Genomic DNA, 16,231 nt, shown 5'->3' with positions numbered 1-16,231 from the left:
ATCTTCAGGTAACTACAAAAAATGGAATATTTCTAAACCTGACATATATAGCAAGAGTTCCCTGAATGCCTAATTACCTGATAATATTGAGAGTTTCTAAGACTGTAAAGGTGCTATTGAGTGCCTGCCCCTTAATAGCAGGGAGTTGCTCCTTTTTGTCAGATTAATGTGAATCAGAAAAACTACTTTGACTGTCTTCTCTGCACTAGGAGCATCTCTCCTGCCATAGCACCTCATTCCCTGAAAATGTACACCCATGCAAAGTCCTTCTCTACCCCCTTCTTGGTCAGGAGCACTACTCAGCTGTTGAGCGGATCACTGTCTGCAGTGGTGCGAAAACCACCAGAGACACTGACAGTTAAGAGCCTCAGCAGCTTGGCAACCCCATGTCCCCTGACCTCATTTACTCCTAGCTACAGCTTCCAAACCAGTGCCATTTCAAGGGACATTGATATAGCAGCCAAGTTCACAGGGGCTGGGTCTGCCTTGGTAGTAGTGGCTGGCTCTGTGACTGTGACTGCGACCGTGTTTGGAATCCTCATCATTGGTTATGCCAGGAATCTTTCTCTGAAGCAACAGCTCTTCTCCTATGCCATTCTGGGCTTTACTCTTTCGGAGGTCATGGGGCTCTTTTGCCTGATGGTGGCCTTTCTCATCCTCTTTGCCATGTGAAGGAGCTTTCTCCACCTCCCATAGGTCTTTTTCCCATGTCTTGTCTGCCCTGTATGTTCCTTTTTCTATACCTCCCAGGCAGCCTGGGGAAAGTGGCTGGATCAGTTTGACAGAGGGAAGACAGACAAATACTGTAGTAATAAGAGAAAGAAAGAAAGAAAGAAAAACTACTGTGGTTTTCTGATGCATTGAAGTTATTGACTCTAAAAGCTGAAATCAGAGAGGAGAAAAAAACTTAGTAAGAAGTTGTATTATTTCATATCAAAGTCATCTTGGTGCCTTTTTCACCACTAGGAAGATCTCAGGAGTGTCCATGCAATATAGGTATTTTAAAAATGAAATTTAGGAACTATGTGCTCATCAGGAAATGAACACAGAGGCAGCAAAAAATTATAGACACAATTTTTTAGCGTGGCTGCTCACTGACAAATGGGAGTACTGGTCATGCAATATGCAAAGCCTAAGAGCAATGAATACAGAGAATATGCCCAATAATTTAGATTCTATCTTGTTTTTACTTTTTTCTATACTGAATTTTTCTCTGTCCCCTTTCATCTCAACTATCTGATAAGCTTCCGAATATCCTTTATATTTAAACTGAAGTATTTGTTCATTATTGGAGCACCTGATTGGCTCAGTCGGTTAAGTGTCCAACTCTTGATTTTGGCTCAAGTCATGATCTCATGTTTGTGAGATCGAGTCCCATGTCGGGCTCTGTGCTGACAGTGTGGAGTCGGCTTGGGATACTCTCTAGCTCTCTGTCTCTCTGTCTCTCTGTCTCTCTGTCTCTCTACTCCTACACTGCTTGAATTATTTCTCTCTCTCAAAATAAATAAATAAACTTAAGAAAATTAAAATAAATGTCTTCAATTACTATTTGCAAGTCCCAGTTCTTACCAAATAATATTTCACATAAGTCACTGGATGAAGCTTGGAATTCTACTTCTGTTGTAAGACTATATTTTGTTTTTATTTAGTGTCATCACAGAAACTAACTTATTCTCTGATTAGACCTTGATCTCATAATTTAACAATGAAACCTCATATTACTTTTCAGTAAACTCTCCAGTACAATCAGAAGTAATCAACAAATCCCTTATTCCTATAGGCCTCGCCCACCATAACAGTTAAGTGTAGCCATATTTCACTAATCACTTCATCTCAGGCAACAGGGGATAGCTTAAGTAAGCATTTGTCTTTGCGCACTGTGGATTATCTGTGTCTCAGTTTTCCAAATATTATGAGGTCAGCATTTGCAATCAGGTTGTATAATCATTTTCAAATTTATAAGATTAATGCTTTATGTCCTGGGGCCACTCCTTATAATGCATGTGATAGTTGATGACCTGTTATTATAACTATTCTTGATATTTCACATAGAAAGAAATGAATTAAAATGGTGTTGTCTGCAAGGATAGGCTATAGAAGCAAAATAATATTAGCAATTACTCCTTTTTCTTAGAGAACTGATTCCCAAAAGGAAGCCAGAATAATCACCCCTATATCATCAGCTAAGAGGGTGTGATCTGAACATTTTCGGTCTTTTAAAAATTACTTTCTTCGTACAAATTATATGTACTTGAAGATGTTTTGCAAACCGTATAGCAGAACAGAAATGCTATGTCGCATGATCATATATAGCACAGTACTAGAAGCTTCTGAAATTCCTTGGAAAATTACAGTTAACTCCTGTTTTGAAATATAATGTGGATGCAGTCATTGTAGAGGAAAGATATTAGTTCTCAATATCTTCTTTCATTAGAAAGGGAAGATTGAATAAAATCACTATGCAAAACTAATTGTTTTTAAAGTTAAATAATAGAAAAAAAACTAAATAATATATCACATATTTTCCTGTCATGCAAGACAATTTAGTCTCTAAATGTCATTGCTGATGATAAAAGCATTTTTAAGGTCAACAGACAGCTCCGCTTACATAAAAACATCAGTATTTTGGGGAAAAAGAAAAGGAATCTGCAGAATTCCCAAAACTAAAACTATTGGTATCCAAACTTCTATGAAATGTTTAATGTCAAGAAGCACTGTTACTCTGAAAGTATGATCCCTAGGTAAGGACTGGAGCACACAAAACAAAATCAGAAAGGGGAATTTTTGGTTACTATTTTTGTCTCTGATCAATGGAATTTTAAGCTTAAGGAAGATAAAGAAATATACTCAGATAAAATTAAACGTATGAGTGGGGAACAGGAATTGAAAACAAATGAAGATTGTGATGGGACTAATAATTTTTTTTGATGAAAATAATAGGAAAAAGGTAAAACCTTTCATATTCCAGATATCAATGTTTCTTTGTATGGGAATTTTAACAAAATAAGTATTAAAACAACTTCATAGGAAATAAAAAAATAGTTAACATTTATTGAAGTCATCTGACATACTACTCACTTCACATACCTATAACTACATGAATAGTATCTACATATGTACACATATATACACACACATATGCAGATACACACATTTGGTGGCTTAAAGTTCAGTATCTTAAAGTTCACAGCTATGTGAGAGTTGATACCAAAATTCATGGGCCCATCCACCAGGTAAATCTTGAGAATGATTCTAGTATATGGAATTCATAACAGAAATATGATAAAAGAAAATGAACTTTCTCCCCCAAATAACCCATCCATTATGTGGAGTATGGGTGTAATAGTAAAAAATGATAGATAACATAGATAGATATTTAGATAAATAGATAATAAAGAAATCGACAGGCATAAAACATTCTAAAAGTTATTCCAAAGGAAAGAAGGAAAAGACTAGGTAAGAGCTGTGGAGTATTATCATGTGGCCACAAGACAGCATGCTTTAGGTAGGCAAAGTGTGTGTTTTTCTACCACAGTTAAAAACATATATGTAAATTGTTTTTGAAAAAAGGAAATTTTCGAATATCTGCATGTCCACGTAGCAGTTCAACAAGCTAAACACAAGATTTGCAACACTGCTAAATTAAATAAACAGTATGTTTTAATGCAAAAATTATAAGAGGAGACAATCATACATTGGACTTAATTCTGACCAAAAATAAAGAACAGACTAGTGATAGAAAAGTGAAATAAATACAAGGAATAGTCATATCATCACAGATACTAAAATAGTAAAATTAAGAAATCTTCAACAAACAAAATACTCCCTTATTTAGTTGAGCAAAAGAGCTTTCTAAAGATTCAGATAAAATATTTGAGTTTACCTAAGAAGTTTTTTTTATTTCAAAAGAAAAAAACTGACAATAAGTTAAAAACGTCCACAGATATAAAATTTGACATGGATGGTATCCTTCAAGTAACATATCCATGTTACTATAAAGACACTACATCTTAAGAGCAAATCTTCAAAAACTATATGTAGATCATATGATCAATAATAAAACAAAAAAAATCAAACATATAAGTTCACCTAGAAAGAATCTTCTGAGGTCTTAATAAACTGTTACATAAAGGAATATTATCTAATTTAGAAGTGCATATTTTTAGAAAGGAATGATAAGGAATCGTAACTTCTGGGTGGATGATAAGGATAGCAATAAGTCTTCCAAAATCTTTACATTGAAAAAAGACTTCCAGATTGTTACATGTGCAAAGCCAAACTTATACCATTTGGAGAATAAAGTTAATAAACATTAGTGATGGTTATCTAATTTTGAATTAATTGGGGGGATTTTTTAACAGTATTATGTGAGAAATATAATGCTTTTTGCATTTTCATATGCTGATGGATTTGGTTTGGGGTAGACTCCAAACAAATCTTTTGAAGCAGAGGGAAAAAAAATTAAAAAGCACAATCCTCTTTTTATCACCATAGTGCAGCAGAAAATTCAACACTTAATAAGTTGCTATTAAAACCTTAAAACACTCAAGTGTTTACCATTTACCATTAACCCAGGTGAATAACCTCTGATAACAATCTTCAAATATGTAACTCAAGAGTCTTCCTTTTGCTCTTATAGCAAAGGTAACTATAAAAACTGGTCCACATGGCAGATCTTGTCCATAGTTATTCAGAGACATTAGTCTCTGCCACTTTCTAAATATGATATTCAAGTTTTCCATAGTCTTCTCCGTCCCATAAAACTGATTTTATGGGTCAGAGGAAAACTCACATTAGTGAGTGGGAACTAAAAGCATATCTTTGGATACTGTGAGAAGATAATGGGGCCTGGAACTTCAATCTTGACAAGGAAACAGGATGACACTGACTAGAGGTGGATGCACTCTGGGTGAAGTCTGGGACTAGGATCATGTTTCCTCACAAGTGAAAGGAAGCAAAAGAAGATCCAACTGTCTCTTCAGGTTTGGGTCCATAATTCACTATTTGCCTTAGAAAAGGGAGAAAACAGAACTAATTTCATATCCAGAAGCCTAGTGAATCTGTACTGTTGAAGATTATTATGCAGTCTCCTTGAAGGTATCTACAAAGCAATAGTGCCTCTGAGGTGTGGTCCCTGGGAAGTAGCTGGGGTGTGAGACAACTGTAAAATTATTTGTGGAGAAAAATGAACATAAAGAAAGGAAAACTTATGTGAAATGTGGACCTGCAGAACAAAATTACATCATACAAAAAGAAACCCAAAGCCATGCAGAAAAACCCACAAAAAATAAGTAAATTTCACAATGTTGAATTAAAAATACCAGAATGCTCTGAAGATATTAAAATAAATGTACTTTTAAAGCTCAGAGTGACTATGAAGAAAATAGTGTCCATAAAACAAGATCAGAAGATAAGAAAAAGAAGAAAATTGTTAGAACGGAAAACAATTGAAATGAAAATAAGAGGAAAGGATAAATAGTAGTTTGAGAACAGGGAAAGAGAGAATTAATGAATCAAAAGTTATAATTGAGATAATCATCCAAGGCATTACAAAATGAAAAACATAAAAGATAGATGGAGTAATTATGAGTTATATATCATGGAATTTCCAGTAAAAGAGAATAGAACAGTTGGGAGAACATCCGAATTCAAATAAACAATGTCTCAAATTTTCTGTAATTAACAACAACAAAAAATGCATTAGAATGAAAATATATGCCACTGCTGTATGAGACAAACAAACATAAGGATAAAAATCATGCTTAGGAAAAATAAATTAGAAAATAAAATCTCAAGGAAAATGGGAAAATACTCAAATACTACCTGAATTAGAAATCTGTTATCTGAAGTAGGACATCCTATCAGAACAATACATAGAATAGTTAGGATAGTGAAAGAAAATAAATCACAGTATTTGCCTCTATATCTAGCTAAATTAATATCGAGAAAGGAAACAAAACATTTTCACCAATAGAGTTTATAACTCCAGACATTTGTTGAAAATTTACTAAATGAGATAGGTTGGGCAAGAAAAGATGCAAACACACTAAAAAGTGAGGAGCAAAAAATAATAGTGGGCAAAACGTAAACAAAACATTTCAATAAATTAGATTAAGTATACAAAAAGTATAAAGCATAAGGCTTATAAAATAAATAAATTATTTTCATTTGTTTTGAAACAAAGTAGAAATACAATTTTGTAGGACAAAACTTAAAGGACGGAATGGGAATATTTGACAAATTTTATAACATGCCAGCCTCTTTAACATGAATGAAGTAGAAAAACATTAAAAAATAAAGTATGTTTAAGAGGTAGGAAAAGTTAGTAAAAGTATATAATGGAGTGTATAGTTTTCCAGGTTTGTAAAAATGAAAGGAGAAAAGGATTAATTTTTAATCCAATAGGACACAGAAAAAAGGAAAAATAAAAAATCCTTGGTAGTGTTTAGATTTCTTCAGACAAAAACTGTATATATATTTTATCACATACTTCAGAATGTCACAATAGCAATAATGGAAAAGTTACTGGAGAAATTTCCAATAGTAAAACAATTAAAATGAAAAGCATATTTGTAAACTAAAATGAATGTATAAAACCATAATTTATCAGATTAAAATAGTACGCTGGCTTTAAGTTTCAAATACCATTTGAAGAATAGTCTACTGAAATTAACTGTGGCGCATGTGGAAAAAAATCCTGTGAGTTATAATTGACCACAAGTCAATAATCATTTATAAAATTTTTAAAAGAAATAACAACATAATAACCAATGCACAATGTAAATTAAGTAACAAAAGATTCATAACATTTATTCAGTTCTTAAAATGCTTCAGGAACTAGATCAAGCACTTCATATATTATACATTAGCTCATTTGATTCTCACATAACCCTATGACACATGTGTTACTAATAATTATCATTTGTATTGTGCAAAGAAAAAACCAAAATACAGATTGTTAAGTAACCTAACCAAGGCACACAAATATTAGGTGAAGAAACCAAGAATCAAACCTAGGTAGATTGGTTCCAAAGTCTGCAATCTAAACCACCATGCTCTATGGCCTTTCATACTGTTATTCTCACTAATTGCCAAGCACCAGTATCTTCACTTTTAACCACTATACTATCCTCCATTGCATAATGTGATTCTGCTTTGTTAAAAATACAATGTGCTGATTAAAGGGATTGTGGTGGATTAAAATATCTCTCCCTCTTTCTTCCTTTCTTTCTTTCTTTCTTTCTTTCTTTCTTTCTTTCTTTCTTTTCTTTCTTTTCCTCCCACAAGATGTGAGATCAGCCATCTTTCCTTTTGAATCTTGGATGATCCAGCAGCTTTCTTTTACTGGTATAATGCATCCTCTGAGGACCCTGGAACCTTCATTTTGCAAGTAAATACAGTTTAGCTTCCTTGAAGATGAGAAATCATGTAAACAGAGACATCACACAGATGAAGAATATCCAGACACCCAGCAAAAGCTCCAGACATATAATTGAGATCATCTGTGTGGGATCATCCAGTCCCAGACAACTGTCACTGCATGAGTTAACATGGGCAAGATGAGCAAAAGAACCGAGCCCAGCTTGACCCCAGCTCACCAAACCGTCTACTGATAGAAAAGTGAGCAAAGAAATGGTGTTTGTTTAGAGCTACTAAGTTTTGCAGTGGGCTTGCAATACAGGAAATTTATCCTAAAATTTTATGAAGTCTTCTGTGATTTTGCTAATCAGATACATCTTATATATCGAATCTATTTCGGAACTCCACAACTGCAAAATATCTTTGACAAGATATGTCTATAGGCTGATAATCATAATGATGATGTATTCAGATACATATGCAGGTAAAAAAAAAATAGCTGCTTTAAACTATTATCCTAGACTCAGAAACTCCTGGAAATATGACCCAGGACTACTGCCTCCAGAAATGAATGTGGAGTGATACGTTATCTTTGTTTTACCAAGCTGGGCAGTTGCATCTAGCTACCAATTTTTTAAAATATTTTTAAATGTTTATTTATTTTGAGAGAGAGAGAGAGAGAGAGAGCACAAACAAGAGAGGGGAGGAGAGAGGGAATTCTAAGCAGCCCTGCACTGTCAGGGCAGAGCCCATCGCGGGGCTCAAACTCATAAACAATGAGATCATTACCTGAGCCAAAATCAAGAGTCAGATGCTTGGGCTGCTTGGGTGGCCCAGTCGGTTAAGCATCCGACTTCATCTCAGGTCATGATCTCATCGCTCGTGAGTTCAAGCCCCATGTTGGGCCCTGTGCTGACAGCTCAGAGCCTGGAGCCTGCTTCAGATTCTGTGTCTCCCTTTCTTTCTGCCCCTTTCCTGCTCATGCTCTGTCTCTCTCTCTCAAATATAAGTAAATGTTAAAAAAAATTGTTTTTAAATAAAAAGACTCAGCTAGGCGCCCCTAGCTGTCAGAATTCTTTATTGTGATCTGCTGACTGGTGAACTGCAGCTGTGATGGGAGGCATATGCCTTTATGCATACTCCTTGATGGGCTCTGTGACATGCAGAGTATAATAAATAGGAAAGAAATGGCAGGGATAGATTTAATTAATTGAAATGAAAAGAACTGTCTTCGACCCTGTCTTTTATAGAAAAGTGCACCTATACAGTGAAGACACCTGCAAGTTCTGCTTGAGATGGAGCCTCACCTCCCAAAGCAACTGCAGGTCAGAGTGCTGTATTGCCTATTGCATGTCATTCAAATGGAAGCAAAAATTTCTTGTGAATTTTCATGGATTCTAAACTTAGTATCAACTGAAATTGAATCAATGGCTGTGTCACAGGCAGATTAGAGGAAAACATGGAATTTACACAAAGACCCCTCTTCAATATAGCAAAATATTTATGAGGTAAGAGGCAACATGGGAAGAAAGGAATGATAAAACTTTGATCCCTGGGCGGTGACCTGTCCATCTGTGATCTGGGATGGTAAAAATTTTGCCAAGGAAATTATATGACATACTTGACTACAATTGAATAGGAAGAAAAGAGGCAAACAGTGAAAATGGCCACCCCTGCCCAAAGATACAGTGACTATATTGGCAAAAATTAAACTATTAACTAGAGAATAACAATAAAAATTTTAAGATCAGTATTTGGGAAAAAAAGTAATGATTCATGTTGATGTTCCAGTAATCCTTTGAAGATTGGAAGATAATTGAATTTAATATAATAATTTGATGCTTGGACATTACAGAATGAAGACATCTACTTGGAGTGAGTATCTCCTAAAATTAGTTGTGGTTTTGTCATTCATCCCATTAATGACCAATATGTGACAGATATATCTTCTTCAAAATGGTAAGAGGCAATCAAGCAAGTACTCACAAAAAAGAATTGTCCTTGTCTCCTCTTCCATGTTAAAATGGAACATTTCTATTGAACAATAAAATGCTTATAGTGGCAACTTTATTGGATCAGTTATACAGTAATCAAAATAGAGTTGTCCCTGATGACATGCTCCTTCCCCAAACAATGTTGGTGTAATAATTCAGAAAACTCCAATCTTTCTATTTAGGGGACAAAAGAGCATTACAATATAGTAAAGGATTAATTTCTCAATATTTTCTGTAAAGTTTGAGAATGTGTAAAAGGTTAGAGCAATTTTTAAAAGGGCAAAAGAAGAGAATGGGAAATGAAGCCTAAGGATAATGGTTGAAAAAAGAAGGCATATTAAGTCAAGTAGAGTTGTGCTGCCATGTTTTTTAAAAGGAAAGAATTAAAATGGAAAAAAAATAGATACCCACAAAGCATCTACCTTAAAAGTCATCTCTCTTAAAGGATCTTGCTATATTCAATCTATCCTTACCTGGATGACTTTAAAATAGGAAAAAAGAAAAAAAGAACTAAATAAGAGGGCTGAAACATGGTGCAAAATTAATCTCATCTGTGAAGTCTGACTTACTCCAGGAACTTGTTACTGCTTTCCCCAGCATAATCTTAAGGCTATGTTAAATTTTTAGGTTGAATACCAGGGCACGTGGAGCATTTCCTCTTTGGCTTGTTGGATAAAGGTAACTAATTTACCAGCATCCCTACCTATGGCAGTGAGGAGACCCTACAGGGACTTTGGTAGGATTGGATGGTTATGAAAATGCTTTCTTGAAAAGTACTCAATGAATGAAGTTATTCATGAGTGAAATACAATTGCAGATCAAAATCCTGGAAGCTGAAAGGTATTTACCTAAATTCATGTTTCACAATAAATGTGATCTAAGTGGCAAACATTGCTGTTAATCTCCTTTAGGTCAAATTTCAGGCAAGCCTATCCTCATTCAGAATAAATTGGACAGGTAAAATGAACCATCCTAGGCTTATTTGTCAATAAATATTAGACAATATAGAATTCCCAAGGGCAGGGGCACCTGGGTGGTTCAGTCAGTTGAGTATCTGACTTCAGCTCAGGTGATGATCTCACGGTTTGTGAGTTTGAGCCTTGTGTCAGGCTCTGTGCTAACAGCTCAGAGCCTGGAGCCTGCTTCAGATTCTGTGTCTCCCTCTCTCTCTCCCCCTTCCCTGCTCGTACTCTGTCTCTCTCTCTCAAAAATAAATAAACATTAAAAAATTTAAAAAAAAAAGAATTCCCAAGGGCAACAAAAAATTTCAACTTTGACATAAGAAATGGTAGAAGTGAGGGTAATAATATCAATGTACCCTATAGCAATTTGAGTTTGATGAATGAGAAAGGAAGAAGGATTGTGAAGACTGATGTAGACTAACAAAGAATGAATAATGTAATGCAGTTGATAGGAGTATCTGATATAAACTATCCAAAAGATACAACAAGCTAATGGAGACTGATATACTGTGATTGATTGTGTTGATGCTTTATTTTCATACTTTCAACAGAAGAAAATAAAACTCACATTTGCCTTTACATAGGTAGAAATTGAACACATTTTTACCACATTGTCAAAGGTATTGTCATGTACTATTATACTTTTATCATGTACTATTATACTTCTGTGAAGACAGATTTGAGCATGATATTGGTGAAGAAAAGACTGAATTATTGGGTTGTTGGCATTATAATAGTAACAGAATGAGGAAAAGAAGCAAAAAAAACCCTTGATAACAAAAGTTACACATAAGTTTTATAGAGAATGGTTAATAGTTTTCAAAATTTCAGAAACAGGCTAAGACAATAAAATTTTGAAATGCATTTGGTGCCTCAAGAGAGCTTTACAAAAATAGGAACAAATTACTGTTTCTGAAGAATTTGACCACTAAGACAGTCCAGCATTTAATGAATATATTTAATTCTTAATTATACACCCTCCTAATTTTGAGAATTTTATTGCCTATTTAAAATAAGCAAAGTGAAAGAAGAGCTAAGTGGACTAGGAAAAAGACAATTCAAGTGGACATCTGAACAGAGTTTCATATTGTGGGATACAGAAAGTGCTGTAGCACAGCACTTGTGCTAGACCACTGGGACCATAAGAACCAAATGAATATATGACGTTAGACATTTTACCAACTTGCCATCATGCTCAATGAACTTTGTGACAGAAGTCAGTTTATGCTTCCCCAAATCCTTGTTATAGGCTACGATGATAATAGACTGCTACTCATTCCTCTTTCACCAAAAACTATTCACGTGGTATTGGGCTCTAGTAGAGACAGCACCCAGCAACTAAAGGCAAACAGGATAAAAATAATGAATTTACTTTCTTAATTATCTTGCATGGGATTCGTGGCTGGGAAAAAGGTTAGAATAATTCAGAGAAAGTGTGTCAGAAGACCAAAGGGAAACTCTGAGCCTATGATGAAGACAATTGAGACTCTCATTGGAAGTTTCCAAAGAAAGTTCATTTATCAAGTGAAAATTGTGTGTGTGTGTGTGTGTGTGTGTGTGTGAGTGTGTCTAAGTGCTGTATAGATATATTAATATATATATTAATCCTGTATATATACGGTATCCTGTATATATACAGAATCCTGTAGCTGATGCCTCAGGAGAATTATCACATAATATGGCTACCACTTGCATGACAATTAACCAACCCTAGGACCTTCTTTCTCCATATGCCATTGCTGAATGACCTACCTCTATGTTTCTTTTTGATAAAAGAATGCAAGCAGCATGATGTACCTGTGACAACACTCAGAAAAAGGAATTTCAGCAATTCAGCTGGTGGAGGAAAAATATTCTTGGAAAAGTAGGAAAGGGCAAATTGGTACAGTAGGTTAAATTACTTGGAGTAGTATGTTCAGCTTTTTGTACAAAATCTGGGAGTTTATTCTCAGGAAATATGTGTGGATTTTAACAAATTCTAGGGCAGTGGTGATAGCCTCCCTATGTGTTTGATTAAGTGAGTCATAGACACCTGGATACTTAAAAATACCAACTTGCAGAGATCTCTAATTTTGGAAGGACTTCTGGAATCCCAAGAAAGGAAGAAAAGGTAGTAGATGTGGAATGCTCCCTAAAAATCCTAGCAGAAAATTCTAAAGGAACAAGAATGGGATGTTTCAAAAACTATTTGAAGTAGCAAGCTGAGTATAAGAGATGAGTTTCCATAGGGGCAGTTCGTCTGAATGAAGATATATTTCTTTGTTCTCAGTTGAGGTACCAATAGTTGCCTATGACTCTTCAGAATGATGATAAGAAAAGATCTTTTTTTTTTCTTTTTTTAACTTGCCATGGAATGAATTCCACAGGGAGAGTCCAGCTGATTATTATCAGGCAGATCATTTTGAACCATTACTTAAAGCTTCTGGAGGATTTCTAAGGGTTCTGATAGGCATTAGTACATTCTCCACTTTTTTTGTTATTGTTGTTGTAAATGTCTATACTGGAACAATGGTCAAAATGTTACAGAAATATAGGAACAATTTGAATAATTTCAATTTGAAGCACCCATATATATTTTCTCCTCTTAAGGGACTTACTTCACAATGACTGTGATGTACTGATCTGCTAAAAGCACCATATTATTTGGAGATATTTCTTTCATTCTCACCTTCAGAGTGGTGCTTTGAAAAGAAATTGAAAGGGTTGGGGCGGCTGGGTGGCGCAGTCGGTTAAGCGTCCAACTTCAGCCAGGTCACGATCTCGCGGTCCGTGAGTTCGAGCCCCGCGTCGGGCTCTGGGCTGATGGCTCAGAGCCTGGAGCCTGTTTCTGATTCTGTGTCTCCCTCTCTCTCTGCCCCTTCCCCATTCATGCTCTGTCTCTCTCTGTCCTAAAAATAAATAAAAAACGTTGAAAAAACAATTAAAAAAAAAAGAAAGGGTCAATGAAAACATTTGCTAAAAAATGGAACACGGAACAAAGAACTTATCTGCATGCAGGTGACTGGTTTTAATGCTTAAATAGGGAGGATATAAAAGGAATATTTTTGGGTGCAGAAATGGGGAATGCATATGTAGCAGATGATGTCATAATACAAATCTTTGTCTTTTCCACTTGACATTTTTTTTCTATTGTAATATAGTATCCCTTGGTACCAAGGCCTTGATTCAGTTTGTTGGCTCCTATTAAGAGAGACATTTTGGCACATGACATTAACTCTAAGACTCTTGTAGCACTTATTTCAAAAGAATTGTTGGGTTAAATAGGCCTTATGTTGGCAGCTCTGACTTTTTTTTTGGTATGTAGGGTATCTGTGGCTCACAAATCCAAGAATGAGAATGGATGAAAGAAAAGACACCTTTTCCCAACTTTATGGTTGTGGATTGTGCCTGAGCCCCTCAACCCAATCCAAGTAGAAAGTAGGTAAAATTTGGGGATAATGAAAAACAGGTAAACAGTAACTTAAATAAAGGAACTAGGAAGTGAGTGATAATGTCAGGAAAATTGCTAATGCTTTGTTCCCTCAAGAGTGTCTCCAGGCGGGGCGCCTGGGTGGCGCAGTGGGTTAAGCGTCCGACTTCAGCCAGGTCACGATCTCGCGGTCCGTGAGTTCGAGCCCCGCGTCAGGCTCTGGGCTGATGGCTCAGAGCCTGGAGCCTGGTTCCGATTCTGTGTCTCCCTCTCTCTCTGCCCCTCCCCCATTCATGCTCTGTCTCTCTCTGTCCCAAAAATAAATAAAAAACGTTGGAAAAGAGTGTCTCCAGGCAAGAAAATGACAAAAGTTAGTTTGGGGTCCTTGGGGAAGACCACCAGCAGTTTTCTCCAGAAAGAAAGTCACTGCACTAAAGACGAATTAGGAATTTTGCCGAAAAATTCTTCTTGTGTAATTCAGAGGGGAAAAAGTATGATGCATCACTCACTGATGACCCTACTGCATCTTTGTCATTTGGAACCTTCTTTTAGTTAAAGGTTTATAGGCAGTGTTCACTAATCAAGTTTTTATGCTGAAAGAAGTATTATATTTACACTGCACAGATCTATGATTGTACAATATTTGATCACCTGTGCATTAAATAACCACAAACCAGACTGACACACTGTTAAAATTGTTGCCAAGATATGAGGAATGTTATATTGCTGTAGCTTATTTGGTATGCCAGAGCCTTCTCTGCTGTTCTGAATATAGTAAATGTGAATGTAATGAGATCAAGAATAGGAACTGAAAAGAGGTTGATGATAATGAGGGGGTTAATATTATAGAGAAGGTGTAGATCCATACTCACTGATGTTCTCTTCCAGAGCCCCAAGCAAATTCCCTTTAGGAATTTCTTACAGTACACATAGATTGAGTAGATTCTGGTAAAGAATATATGTGATTAATGATTTACTAATAACCTCAATATGACGTGGGGTATGTAGTTTCTCTAGACCATACTCATGCTTAATAGTGGCAATGAAAGTGTAGTGGTGAAGTCAACACTGACCACAATGATCTTGAAGGGATTCAGGAGCTTTTAATATATAACAAAGTGTTTTGAGCCAAGCAGAAATAGCATTTTTGGAAGCATGCCACATGTTGAAAAGTATATACTGTCCCAGGTAGAAATTTTAGAGGGATTACTTTGGCAAGAAACTAGCCAAATTTGGCAAGACTTAGAAAGAACAACAGGTATGTGGAGCACAAATATCCCTAAAATAATTGGGCGATTTTCCTGAGTGACATTTTGGGAGAAGGTGTGATCCCTTGTTTAGAATGGGTATCTTATGTAGATGACCATGGAGTCAAATATGTTGTGAGGAGAATTCCTGGGTATCAGGGAAGTCCAGACTAGAGGAACTCACTCATAGAAAAAATATCAACAGAACAAGTTGTGAAGAATGTCCGAGAAGCATTGACTAGGAAAGGCTTCCTGGTAACACAATTGGTAGGAACAAGGCAAAATATAATCTGTGGTATGTCATCTCAATGGGAAGTAGATGAATCATTGTACACAATCATACTTAAAATATAATATTTGTCAGAGCTGATTGTTTTTAAGTGGGTTATGACTGGGAGCACAGACTTGATAGGCCCCAACCAAATTCAATGAACTTTTTAATAATCACTTATCTTATTGGAAGACACCATTGATATATTGTGACTATATATTTGGTGTACAAAACATTACTTTAATAGCACATCTACTGGTGTTTGGTATAATAAAAGATATGTTGGTTGTTTGAAAGACACTGAGTAAAAAAGGATATATTCCAATGAGAAATCACAGAGAAGAATATTATTTAAGAAAATTGATTTTCAATCTTTAATTGATGTAGCTCACATGAAGATTGACTTGACTGATCAAAAATTTACTGTTCAAAAGAGATATAAAAGGGTGTTAAAAAGTATAAGTGATATAGCTGTATCCAGAATTTAGGGGTAAACTGATGTTAAAGTGTTAACAGTGGGTCTGAATTCACTCATACCAAGCAACAACTGATAACATGACTCTGGATTTACCTTCTTGCCACTCTGTTCTGGAATGTGTTGACAATCTGAATGCTGACGTACCAAGCATATTGTACCTGGTTATCAGAAATGTTTATCATTAAATTCCATGAGTGAGTTGTGGCTACTCTTGAAATGCAAAAGAAGCTGAAGAGGGTCCAGACACCACCACTCAGGGAAGCAACCCTTTCCATTTCTCACTTAACTTTTATATTGATTTCCCATAAAGTTCTTCTAGCAGTTTAGACCAAGTGGTGGTGTCTGGACCCTCTCCAGCTTCTTTTGCATTCAAATATGGCCTGTGCCTTAGAGAGCCTGGAGAGCCCTGGCTATTATGAGACCCATGGATGCACTACTATTTTGTAGCTTGATATATTAGGGAATATATCAAAGTTTTTTTGTAACCTAATTTTAGAAGTGAAGTCCCATA

The 16,231-nt window shown here is 35.6% G+C and overlaps 1 protein-coding gene across 1 annotated transcript; it reads left to right on the top strand.

The window, feature by feature from the left end:
• The first annotated feature begins 231 nt into the window (after window positions 1-231).
• Window positions 232-817, top strand: LOC122467146 (ATP synthase F(0) complex subunit C2, mitochondrial-like). The gene has a single exon (XM_043553454.1). The coding sequence runs from the start codon at window positions 247-249 to the stop codon at window positions 670-672; it is 426 nt and encodes a 141-aa protein (XP_043409389.1). The 5' UTR covers window positions 232-246; the 3' UTR covers window positions 673-817.
• Window positions 818-16,231: the final 15,414 nt, after the last annotated feature.

The sequence above is a fragment of the Prionailurus bengalensis genome, chromosome A1, assembly GCF_016509475.1.
Source record: "Prionailurus bengalensis isolate Pbe53 chromosome A1, Fcat_Pben_1.1_paternal_pri, whole genome shotgun sequence".
Classification (NCBI taxonomy): domain Eukaryota; kingdom Metazoa; phylum Chordata; class Mammalia; order Carnivora; family Felidae; genus Prionailurus; species Prionailurus bengalensis.
The sequence above is the reverse complement of the archived record's forward strand: the minus strand, read 5'-3'. Positions and strand labels throughout refer to the sequence as shown.